At 47.3% G+C, this 12,876-nt stretch overlaps 3 protein-coding genes across 3 annotated transcripts; 2 read left to right on the top strand and 1 right to left on the bottom strand.

Moving 5' to 3' along the window:
* Nucleotides 1–909: 909 nt before the first annotated feature.
* EPUS_07812 (uncharacterized protein) lies at nucleotides 910–1,945 on the top strand (the record flags this gene model as incomplete). The annotated part of the gene is made up of 2 exons (XM_007789366.1): nucleotides 910–1,154; nucleotides 1,243–1,945. The coding sequence occupies 2 exons, from the start codon at nucleotides 910–912 to the stop codon at nucleotides 1,943–1,945; spliced, it is 948 nt and encodes a 315-aa protein (XP_007787556.1).
* A 5,232-nt stretch (nucleotides 1,946–7,177) lies between these two features.
* EPUS_07811 (uncharacterized protein) lies at nucleotides 7,178–8,064 on the bottom strand (the record flags this gene model as incomplete). The annotated part of the gene is made up of 3 exons (XM_007789365.1): nucleotides 7,178–7,502; nucleotides 7,622–7,754; nucleotides 7,851–8,064. The coding sequence occupies 3 exons, from the start codon at nucleotides 8,062–8,064 to the stop codon at nucleotides 7,178–7,180; spliced, it is 672 nt and encodes a 223-aa protein (XP_007787555.1).
* Nucleotides 8,065–9,272: 1,208 nt separating this feature from the next.
* EPUS_07810 (uncharacterized protein) lies at nucleotides 9,273–10,210 on the top strand (the record flags this gene model as incomplete). Its single annotated transcript, XM_007789364.1, has 2 exons — nucleotides 9,273–9,747; nucleotides 9,846–10,210. 2 exons carry the CDS (start codon nucleotides 9,273–9,275, stop codon nucleotides 10,208–10,210), a joined length of 840 nt encoding a protein of 279 aa, XP_007787554.1.
* Between the last annotated feature and the right edge of the window lie 2,666 nt (nucleotides 10,211–12,876).

Genomic DNA, 12,876 nt, shown 5'->3' with positions numbered 1-12,876 from the left:
TTTTATACTCATATACTGGGGGCTTTTCAAGAAACCGGGAGTCTTAAGGGGATCTGGGTGCCTTGTCGTTCTGCACTCGAAGCAGACCCAGTGGCTGTGCCAAGCAGTAAAAACTGTGTTATGGAAATGGTTAGCAGTCTAATTTTTCACTAAGGATCCTTCATATATTTGGCATGCCTGTGACAGACACTCGTAGAGCTCATAGATAGTCTGAAAAGCTTGTCTACGTGTTAATGTAAGAAACTATGGCTTTGTAGCCCTCTTTTGTTATAGATTCTGTCTCCTGCAGCTGCTGGTGCTGTGTGGCTGACTTCCGGAAGTAGCTAATATCCTGTTATGGTTCACATCCTGTTGTGGCCGGCCTTCTTCATCACTAAGGCTGTGTTATCGCCTATTTCTTAGCATCGCCCATCTTTCAATAGCTGGCTGCCGCGCTATGGCTACTGCATTATGGCTACTGTCCTATTTGGGGAATCTTGCCGGTTTGCCCATGTGATCTATCGGCTATAGCCGGTATAGAATTTATGGCGGATAGGGGCGGCCTTGGCATTGATTCGCATCTTGATCATGATGGTGACATCTTGTTCAACAACACTGACTGAAATTCAACCTCCATGAAGAACAAAACACTGTTTTGATTTAGGGGGGAGAGGGCGTGCGATTTAGATCATGGCTATTCTCTTGGATGTGTTTGTCCGTCAGGACATTCACGTGCAAAGGCAGCAGTACGTGAGCTTGTGTTCAGCCAATCAAATGTGGTACTTACAGACGAACGCCTTAAGTACAGGTGTTCTAGCACAGCTTCACATCGCTAGATCAACCGCACCCTCTGTCGATTTATGTTAGCTTTGTCTCAGGATATCTCAACGCTGCCCACTTCTGTCACCAAACGATTACCACACATTCATCATGGGAGGAGGACCGTCAGCAGAGAAAAATGAGCGTGACGCCCGCTATAAAGCAATTCAAGAGGAAAAGGCTTCCCGCTTTGGCGGTCGGTCCAGACTCCCGGTCTGTAAAGCCTGCTTTGAAAGCCATGTCCGCTGCCCTGGCCCAGAAATTGATGAAAATGACAACTATGACTACGACAAGAAGTGTTTGCGATGCATCAATGACGACCTTGAGTGTGACTTCAAAAGCAAGATGTCTTCGCTGTAAGTGCTGGCCATAATAATGCATCTGGCGACTCTTTAAATGCTGCACCGCTCTACCAGATCACTAACCATCATTCATTGCAACTAGTGCTAGACGGACCCTGGACGCTATGACAGAAGAAGAGCGAAGCATAGCCATGAGAACAAACAAAGAAAGGGGCAGAATGCATCCACGAGAGGCTACTATGCACAACCATCCACGGCGGCGGCGACTCAATCACTCTGACCGTATTTCCTCCAGGATTCCCGCCTCTCATCTTAGTGGATCAGCCATTCGAGCACGTGAGCTTCAGCCATCTAGCAATACATCTAACCAGCCGTTCACGACTCAGCCATTCGCCACTCAGCCAGTCGCTATCCAGCCGCTCACTACCCAGCTGCCTACTACCCAGCCGTTCATCACCCAGCCGTTCACCACCCAGCCGCCTACTATCCAGCCGCCCACAATCCAGCCATTCACCACCCAGCCGTTCACCACCCAGCCGCCCATCACCCAGCCATTCACCCCCCAGCTATCCAGCCTCATCCTACCGGACGGCCGCCTTGTTGAATATACCGCCCAGCCATCTCAAGTCATCCTGCCTGACGGCCGCATCATTGAATACACTATCGTTCCAGCAGAGCACGTCGACAATGCCACCCGTGAGCACGCCTATGAAGCAACCTCCCATGATATAGCACAAGCTATACAGGAACAAGAAGACCGTAGAATGGCGCATCGCTTGCCTCCTCAGTCAATGTACCCAGACCCCTCCGCCTATGAGGAAGCTCCCACCACCCCACTGTGGTGATAGGAAGGCAAGGCAGGAGAAATGCCAAGGATTGGTAGATAGGGGTGCTAGCTTGGCTTGGTAATGGGGTGATAGATGGGAGCTGGATGAATTAGCGACCTCCGAGGCTGCAGATTGGCTCTTCATGTTACAATAGTTCCAAAATTGAGATGAATCAAAGATTCATATGCACCACCAGTCCTCTCTCCCAACTTCTATTTCATTGGTGACCTCCCATGCTGTAGATCATGACATGAGATTCTACCCAAGAAAGTCTTATCAAAGAATTGTAGAGGTGGGCAGTAGATGGAGTGGTGTCCTTCTAAGATACGCATAATCACAGTATGTCTCAATATCCAAATTCCTAAATACAAGCACAAAACATGTTGGTGTCTTCCCCTTCAGTATGCGATCTATGTAGTCGCGAAAGAGAGGTCAGTGGTATCAAGAAGGTCTTGTGTTAGACTTTGTTGATCTGGTTCCTTTGCTATACTGTTGCAGGGTCCTCCTCTACCACAACGATCTCTGTCCATTCACGAGCTTGTAGTATTGTACTAGTCCGCGAGCCCCCTGCCTATCTTCCTTGAGCTGTAGGGTTGCTTGATAGCAGGAGAAAGAAGATTTCGGATTCTAAACTAGAAGCGTAAGACGGGTCCCAGGTGCTCCCTTTGGACTCTGAATTTGAATGCAATAATGGAACTGGTAAGGTATTGGGGGGTCTGATGCTCTTGTTACCATCAGTCGTGACTTTCTTGCGAACACAGATCATGGCACATGAGTCCCTGAACTTGCGAGAGGAGGCCTTGCAAATCGGTTTGCCTGATCTTGATACTGAAACGAAACAATGCAAGATCAACAAGGTGGTGACATGGATATGTCTGAGCTAGTTCATGTTTCGGACTGAGACGTGAAATATTGGAGTGAAGGGTGATACAGAGAATAAGTTTGGATCACTAGTCGCATATATACCTACTGTATTGCAGCAACCTGTAAGATTTGTAATATCCTTTTCGTGAAGGACATGTTCCTGCTGTTTTCCCAACACTAGTCAACTGTTGACGAGAAGTTCGTTGTTGAAAAGATGATTCAAGCAGAGGGATGGCTGATCGACTCAACAAGAGTCTGTGGAGTTATGCAACAAAAAGTCCTTAGTATGTGCTTCAGTGTAAAGATTAATAGTACACTCCAGGGGTGCAGGCCTAGGGTGCCCGCTATCAGCTCCCTATTTTCATATACCTAGTGATGGGTCCCTACTTGGTGACTGTTTAGCCTGCGTTTTCGGACCCCAATCCACCTGTGGGTTAGCATTTTATACCGCTAGGCTGCCCCTTAGTCTCCGCCACCTGCTGTGACTGTGTAGTATACTAATACTAGAGAGGCTAGCTTTGTCTGCCCCAAGTCAACGGAGCCTCTATCAAAACAGGCCGAAACAATTACGTAGTAGACACACTCCTCATAAATCACTACATCTACTCCGTATCCAAACCAGTTTTGTATCGCATTGAAGTGATGATGTCAATATTCATCCTATTTCTGATCGTTGAAATCCTTTAAAAATACCAAATCATCAGTTTCCTGTGATTTCCCACTTCACCCTTCAGGTCATTCCTTTCTTCATATGCAAATATGTTGTCCAACGGAAATGGTGAGTCTTATGGCAGTGTTTCGAATGCCTTGGCACAACCTAAGGCCTACCTACTGCAGGATGCACAGTCACCATATGCTAACGCCGTGCGGAGACCTGCCATAGCCCCAACCACCGGTCAAGTGAATCCATGTACAGGAGGCTTGGAGCCGCCTCCTCAAGTCATTCTAGATGTTCAGCAGACCACCAAAGAACCCGCCACGTGTGTTTCACGGAATAAATCCGACATCCTCGCTACTAAAACTCCTTCGATAGGACAGCCGACTACCCCAAACCCAAAGACTTCTCGATGGGGACTGAATCAGCCACAGAATATTCAAAACCCGCGGACTCCACAGAACGATTCATATAAACAGCAGCATAACCCTGCACCGGCTATATGCGAATCCAGAGAGAGGATACTTCGTCAAAAACAGAATATTGGGAAATCTCATGCTTCGCAACACGGCACAAGCGCGCAAAAACTCGCTGTCCGGGACCAGCAGGCTTCAGAACGTAATGCACTAAAGCGAGAGATTGTCGAAGCTCCACGAACTTCCAAAGCAAGTCCAATTCGCCAGAAGGCTGGAGAAAGTCCACCGGCCTCAAGCGGTAGTCTGTCTCAACAACAGCAAAATGCTCATTTAGGTGAAGACCCCGAGAGACCAATCTTAGATCGAGACGTCAGGCAATCCAAGTCAAACGACCGACGAAATCAATCATTGGATGCAAATAAGCAAGATGAATTACATAAGAGGAGTGAAAGCACAGTTCAGGTTCGATTTCTAACGACCCTTGATTGTCAGTTTAAGATTCCCGATCAGTTTTATCCTCTCAGAGCGCTTATACCGAATTTTGCGGCGCTTTATAATGAGCGGCGAGTAAACGATCATTATCCCCGAATGGAAGCAAAAGATTTACCGCCCTTCTTCCGTCCCTTCAATCAGTTAGGACCAGAATTGTCAAAGGATAAATGGACGATATATAATGCACAGGGTGGAATGCCATATTCAGACCCCGGTAGGTTCTTTCTTCTAGTGAAAATCGTATAGGGATACTGACCAAACAAAAGACTCCTTTTGGCCTACTCTGCTATCACCGCTTCTCTCTATGTCTGGAAATGGTTTAGAAAAAGCAGTCCAGATAGCCTGGGCAGAATTCGAGAGATATTTCGACTTATGCCCACACTGTTATAAAAGCTGCATTGCCGTTCATTATGAGCCCAGTTACAGCTTGCCGGAAGCCCAACGAATTGCACAAGCTGCACTTTACTTCGAAGACGCTATGCATAGACAGATGAATGACCCAGAAGACGGTGATCCACCTCCGAAGAGGAATTGGTTACACAATCCGAATTTCTCGAACTTCCTGCCACCTAACAATTCTAATGCTACGCGTGTTATGGATCTTGTTGGTTCTGCTCGCAGCTTCGAGGAATTGATAGGATTGATGAATCCAATCCCTGTTCCAGGTGAACCTAATTTGTCCTGGATTTTTGAATTTGGAGAACTGTTGTCCTCTCACACAAAGCCGATCACATTTGAGGGCTGGCCAAACTTCAGGTCTCCTGTCGACGCCATGAATGGAATCAATTGGACAGTCTCCTTCATCACAGCATCCATGAACCGTCCAGGGCTGAGAAAGCTGACAAGCTTTCCACGTACTGAGCAAGGTCTAACTGCGTTCCTGTCTGAGGGGTGCAGTTGGACCCGGCACTGAATTGCCTACTAGTCGAAAATGGTGGGCGAGTCCTAGCATTCTGAAGCAATCCCCAGGGCACGTAACGTTGGACTCTATCGCTTTTATATGTGATTTACAAGACGTTTGACAAGGAAGACCGAAACTCTCATTTAGTTCTCTGCAGTATCTAAAAAGTTGCCCTGGTGCTGGGGTATCCATCTTTTATATAGCGACCATGCGTGAACTTTGCCGAGTTTGAGAAAACGGCGGCCTAGAGGATACCCTATCAGGGTAATGTAGTTGCGCCGTGTTGGCACAGGAACCAAACGGCGGAGAGGAAGCTGGATTTTTCTCAGACGGAGCGGCATCACCAAAGTCGCCACCCAAGGAACCTGCTACAACTACAAGCGGGCCTATTACTGCAACCAAAACAAGTTCAGCGCTGTACCCATAACCTGGTCCACGGCGGGGAAACCCAAACCCAAGCCAAAGGACAGAAAGGGGCCAGAGTAAACATGAGTTTGCGCGACCACCCTTGACTCCAACACTGGCGGCGAAAAAGCGGCCTGCTGGCACGCAATTGAAGTGGGCAAGAAAACGAACCCGCACGAGTCTATCCCCGGGAGCCCTCGAACAGATTTAGAGGCTCAGTAAAGCTGCATTGGTAATCGAACAAGAGAATGAAGCAGGAGGGCGAGGACGGACATGGACCGCCTACCACAAAGGAAGCGAATCGAAGCAAGAGAGGCAGTGGTTGTGAGTCATGGGGCACGCGAGACTAATCGTGCCTTGAGAGTGGCATGGGATGATATCAGCTCGAATATTCGCCATGATCTCCAACCCAACCTAGCTACGGTCAAGACCATTCCCCTATGATAGGATGGGGAGCGCTCCAAAGCGGGGATTTCTACTCTTATGATAGCGTATGGAGATACAGCAGAACAGTTGAAGGCGGCTGCAAATGGGTTTACGAACAGTGGGCAGGAAAAGATATACGGTTGCAAAGTTCGGACTGCAATCAGAGGTCATTGTCGACGGCACCATGGACTTTCCAGAGGATGAGGCCGGTGTCGAAACGACAGAAATGGTAGCGGGTGTAAGAGGCACTGGAACGGCCCAACAAGACCAAGATATCGAGTCGGTGGATGAGCCCCAGGTCTATTCGGAAAAGGGGTATCATGTCATTCTCTTTGCGCTTCGAATTTTGCTTTTTGTTCAACGTCAAGGAATCGGTGTTTTGTTCTTTTATCATACTCCTACGAGTCAAGAGGTCTTCCTTCAGCACGTTCGTACAAGTAGAACGTGCCCCATCACACCACAAATACAGATAGCCATAGAATCCGGGCATTGATGCAGACTATGGACCGCGTCAATAGACCCTGCATAGCAGGCGAAAGAATACGGCTTCCAACCCAACTTCCTGTTTCATGTTTTATTCTTGCAAGGGCATATTTATGGCGTACAAACTGGACGCCGCTTTTTGGCGAAAAAGAGAAAGAGGCCCCCAATAGACAGGGTGTCAGGATGAGCATGCACATAATGTTCATTCCCTGGTGCGTCTCTCCATATCCATTTGCAGGTTTACCTCGACTTCCACTTCCAACTCTCACTCCCTGTTCTAAGCGCCAGTGGCTTTTTTTTTTCTCTCTATCCTAAAGCAACAGTCACTCACGAGCTCCAATGGGCACGCATAAACAGCACAGAATAGTGGGGCGCTGCATCCCATCAAAAGAGCTCTTAGAAGTGTATATAGGAGGAGCTGACTAGCTGACCGCATTGTCATAAAGCATATACTCGCGTTTGCATCGTCCTGGAAGGGATTATTGGTTTTATTTCAAAGACTTTGGCATAGGTTAGAACAGGTGAATTTTCTCCAGAAGGTCAGCGCAACAGGATGGTGATTTTGATTCAGTTGATTATTGCAGAACGTTGTACTTGCTGCGACTGCTCTAATTTCTGCCCCTGCTGATGCCACTACTGATACCTCTGCCACGAGCGCTGGTACCTCTGCCGCCACTGCTGATACCTCTGCCGCCACTGCTGATACCACTGATACCACTGCTGCCGCTGCTAGTGCTGCCGCTTCCACGACCGGTGCCACGGCCACCACCGCCGGTACCACCATAGCGACCACCCTCCTCGCTTTCGGAGTGCATGCCGAGTGGTAATTTCAGTGGCTTATCCAGGCTGTGGGCTTTGCTGTTATGGCCGGCGATTTTCATAATCAATTCTGGTGGGAGATGGTGTCTTACTCCACGCGGCGATCTAGCATGACTGTTCAAATATTAGTTCAAGTGACATTGAGGAAGGGGGGAAACGGTAGGCAGGTCCGGTTTCGCAACAAATTTTGCCTCCCTGTTCAGTTATGATGGGGCGGAAAGGTAATGACGAACTTGATCAGAGAAGCTTGTGTATGATATTGTTTGGTGAGGCAACCTCGGACTTCTTTGTACTCCTTGTCGAACGAGGCCAGGCTGGATAACGCCCTTCGTGCTTGAGTATCTCTTACCTCTTGCACTTCCGGCACTGGTGAAGACAGAGTATCAGCTGTGACTCCAATATGCACGTAGTGCAATTCCCCCGGGAACCTTAATATTAGGGCAAGGGCCAAGGCAAACTTACACAACTCAGCTGCCTCGACTCCAGCATCTCCTCCATCATCTATTAGCTTTCTCAGTCTTTGAATATCATGGTCGACGAATTGTTCCCATCTCTCATTAGGTATCACGACCTCCTGTATGAAGGTGTCGTAATCTCCCTGGGCATCCACCTCCCCACGAACCGACTTGTCATAAGCTCTTTGGATGGCTCTTCCGGTAACGCTTTCGTCATCCATGTTCACACGCGATCGTAGACTAACGTGACAAGGGGGATATCGCAGCCTTTTTTCGTTTTACCAAAGATACATCGAAGCTGGAGAAATAATAGACTTTGCACTGGAAACTAGTGACGATAGATAAAATGTTGACTTCACACACATCCTGATGCCATTTCTTGCAAAATGTTTGTTGCGCTAAAAAGAAATGATGAAACAGATGAAACAGATGAAGCAGATGATACTTCACTAAGTTATAGCAGCAACGGAGTCGGCGTTCCATGAGACGGAACCAGAAACGTGCGACTGCACATATAACACGTCAGATTCATAGTTGACAGCTGCGTTGTCCATCTCTGAAGCTGTGAAGATACATTTATTGAGTGAATAACAGTCATGGTGGGCCTGTGATGAGCCCATGCTTGTGACAAGGGGGATATGAATAGACTTCGAAAACTTAAAACTTCCTATGCAGTTTCCGGTTTGAAAACTGAGTTTGATGTGTCAACCTCCTGCATGGCCGCAGATTCGAATTGCGGGGCTGACTCAGGGACAGCTTCTGGACCTTTAGTCTATATGTAGTATTTTTCTTAGAAATAGCGGGGTTATTATACTGGGCAGTAGGATTGCTTCTTAGACATGCTCTCAAGCTTCCTTATAGGTTTGTTAAGATATACAAAATATGAAAAGGCAGCGTTCGGAGCCAGCGCAACCAGACAGTACAAGGAGGTCTGTACCATTAGTATCAACTAAATTATGTACCATTGGTACTGTACTACAGCGTCACTAAGCCTCTTACTTTCCTATTTAAGTTACAATTTCCAAACTTTTTTCCCTAAGCAATCTAATTAATTAATTTAGACCATTATGATCTAAAGTTAGTAAGATCAACGCTGATTAAGCCCCTTATTCCTGTACTAGTATGGTCCCAACGGTACAGATTGCTACGCTGTAGGAGCATCGTAATGCGGTCGGAAATTTGCACAGGGCGCATGACCTGATAAATGTGAGTTCATGTCTTCTAATCTAAATGAGAGAAAGCGTATAATCCTTCGTGTTACTTACTAATCTTGACTAAGAAGTATGCAGCAGGGTTTGTCAGCAACTGCTCACGCGTAATTATCCTCGAACAGACAAATCAATCCTACTCGATAAGTGGTTTCAAGCTATCCATGATTCCGAGGCGTTATGTTACCACCGCCAAAAGAGTTATTGTGGGGGCGTCCAAAATGTACACTATTCCAGCTTTGGATCCAGTCTTTCAGCTCATGATCCTGCGTGTGCGAATTTGCTGCCTTTTTGCTTCTCTGGTTTCCGCCATTGCTTTGGAGGAAATGACTGACAGTACAGTCTTCGGTTTTGCGCTCCGCCGAAATGGCACTTGCCTTGCCTCCGAGAGAAGTTGCGGTCCTACCGCGCGCCCATTTTACGCCTGTTGTCCGTCAGGGTCAACCTGTGTCAATCCATACAACCAAGTCTGTTGTTCGTCGTCTGAGAACTGTACCTCGTCCGCAGTCGAACAGCCTGCCTGTGCCAATCGGTCATGGGATCTGTATAACAATGGTGGTGTTGAGAGCGCCTTCTTCTGTTGTTTGAACTCGACCTTTGGGTACGGCGTCGGCCTGGACAGCAATGGATGTGCCAATCCTGACTATCAGCTGGCTGGTAACGAAACCCAATTACAGGAGCACATACAGGCTGCAGGTATGTTTGGCAGAGAAATAACATGAACTTGTAGACTTTTTCCGGTGAAATGCAGATTGAGGTGGGTCGACCAAAATGACTGACTTGGTCCTTTGCAGCTTCTTCGTCATCCGCATCAGCATCTGCAACTACTTCAGCGACTTCCATCCCCACGGCCTCAGATGCTGGTCGCTCGTCCAATGGTGCAACGATCGGAGGCGCCGTAGGAGGCGCGATCGGTGGCGTCTTGCTGATCATGTCCCTCGCCTTTTTCTTCTGGAGATGGCGAAAGCAACGACGACAACATCCTGAGCCTCAGATATCGAGCGAATATGAAACTGCCGACAAATCTTACAAAATCGATCCAAGAGATCAACAAGCTGGAGGAGTTGAGATACCTGGTCAGCAAGTTAAGGGAGTGCATGAGATTTCTGGCCAACAATTGGCAGAACTGCCTTTGTCAGGTCCGGGACTCACTCGGTAACCGCGAAATCGTGGAGATCATCTGAACGAGACGCGAACAATTCTGATGGTCAAGACCGCTTGGTGGTTGATTCTGCAAAATTTGCTCCTTAGTTAATATTAGAAGTAAATATTCTATTCTCTTTCTGGGTGGATCTAGTTGTAGTGATAGTGGCGATTGTCCACATTTCGATGAATTTTGTATGTCTGATCGAGGGAAATATCCTGTCCGTTTGGGTTTCAATCCGTTGAGCAGATGTTGAACTTCTGTAAGGGCCTATTGATCAATTGTGCTGCGTTTTATCCTCGTAATTTGCCCGTGCGTGATTAGTTGAATCCTGCAGCAATCTCAAAGATAATTTCGGTGTACTGGTTACGCGTACAGCCAATCTGTACATATTTCAACGCCCTCTACCCGCTAGATAGCCAACTTGCTATATTTACGCATTCTGCCAGCAGTCAACAGATTCCCTTTCTGTGGACATCTACGTCTGGAGACGGGACGGCAGCAGGGTCAGATTTGGATTGTGGCTTATGTAAGGCCGGTGAAAAGAATTGATGTCGCTCTTGGCATGATCTCAAATGACAAATGCGTTACTCGATACTTGCGCTTCGACTCAAGCCTCTTTTCCCAGGACTGAGCTGGTGATATTGAGTTCTGATCCATTTAAAAGACATAATCTCGGCCTTTGTTCTGTAATGGCCAGCGAGATATCTATTCTAAAGGCAGCTGTTGATTGGAGGCTGCTATGAGAAGAACTGGCGCCTGGCCCCCGACTTCTATGGACTGTGGTAGGTTTCTGGAAGTGTCCATGGGCGGCTACGTTCCCAGTTCCATTGTCTGCCGAGTGAATCATTGTTGACTGGCTCTGGCTGGCACTGGTGGCAGATGCCTCCCAGTTGTTCCTTTCCTATCAAGACCACCCTCACCATCACAGTAAGCTAACATGGACAAGGTCACTCAGGTACTGGCGATAGACCTTCCTCCCGACGTGCCTGATACATTCGCTGGCCGAGCAGACTATGCCGAGACAGAGTATGGCAGAGCTGCTATCTCTATTCTCCACCATCGTACACGCGGACGACAGTCGAAAGAAGAGAAGGCCTAGTCTATATACCAATTAAAATTCTCGCCATCAATCCTATCTCCATATCCTTTGCTTCCCCCGCCTTCTCCGCCTCCTGTGGAGGAAACAACGAATGGCTGTCCGCAATTATCGATTTTTCGGCGAACACAGGCCCTAGCATTGATGGTGGAAGGGTTCTTAGGACCACACATTGAAAAGAGAACTGGCGTTTTTCATTCTACGCAATCGAAGCTGTGGAATAAGGCTTTTGAGCGCTGTTTTCGACCTGAGGAAGACCCTCGAATCCTTGAGCGATATGTGGAAGATGGTGTACGTTCTGGTCGACCAAGGACGATTATGCCTGCTATTGAACAATGGCTTCTAGATAATGTCACTGAAGTTATTCCACATCATAATCAAGATATTATACCCCTTGAGGGAGGCAATGAATACAAGGGAGGCATAGAGGGCCAGCTGTCATGACGTACGTGTCTCAATTGAGCGAATCATTATACCAAGTATCGTGAGATTTACAAGAATTCAAAATTTTGATACTACTAGGCAATACTGTGGCCACCCCTATTCTCATGCAAACAAAGATTGAAAGGCAAGTGTACGCGAGTGATAGGAGCCGGAAATTGGAACCCAACAACCTGAAGGGCACGAAACTGGGCTCTCTCAGCTTGAAGAGTGGCCCAGAATCTGGCCCCCATGGGGAGCTCAGGGTAGAACTCAGTCGACGCTCACGGTTGCTCAAGGCTGCTATTCATCACTCAGGTTGCAATCACGTATGTTCAGGTCTCGAAGTGAAAATAAAACTGGGAGAGGTCAAGATTCGGGTGAGAGTATAATGGACTCTATGTAGTTTTTCTCTTGGAAATACCGGGGTTATGCTGGGCAGCAGGATTGCTTCTTAGACCCGCTCTTCAACTCCGCTGTGGGTTTGTTGGACGTGTAAAATATGAAGAAGCGTTGAAGGTGATAAATGCTCTGAGTTACCTGTACATCTAGAAATATCCTGTAGCAAGTCATATGTACATGTAAATTAATGTGTTGGTGTTTTCTGACCTATATACGTTCTGATGAGGACTCAGTCTGAACAGCCTCATTTACTAATATGTACTGCAATGGTGTCCTCTTCAGACGTAGATTGTGACAAGGAATCCTATCCAATAAATGCTCAATAGGGATATGACACCGAATTGCCATTCGTAGACTGATCCAAGTTTCATACTCATCACGGATATCTGTTCCCAGCTTCTGAACTTATAACGTCCTCTTGTGCTACAGATTGCTCTTGATGTCATAAAGATACAAGATCATATATGATTGAGATCAATAACCATCATCCGAACATCATATGGCCTTGTGAAGTGGATGGACCTTTCCGTGCAGTAGATTATAACATGTGGTTCCACGCCCTGATTTGGGAGGTGATGATTCACTTGAGGTGGATGAGTGGATTGATACGATTTTCAATCACAGAGTGTTGTCAAAATAATTTCAAGATGTTGTACGTGCACAAGGTCCATATTTCTGTATCGAGCTCTTCCTGTGTTTGGTCGACATGCCCATCTATCATCCAGACACCCTGAGCTATGAAAGATAAAGACTTAATGCA

The sequence above is a fragment of the Endocarpon pusillum genome, assembly GCF_000464535.1.
Source record: "Endocarpon pusillum Z07020 unplaced genomic scaffold C740401, whole genome shotgun sequence".
Lineage (NCBI taxonomy): Eukaryota > Fungi > Ascomycota > Eurotiomycetes > Verrucariales > Verrucariaceae > Endocarpon > Endocarpon pusillum.
This window is presented reverse-complemented; position numbering and strand designations above follow the sequence as displayed.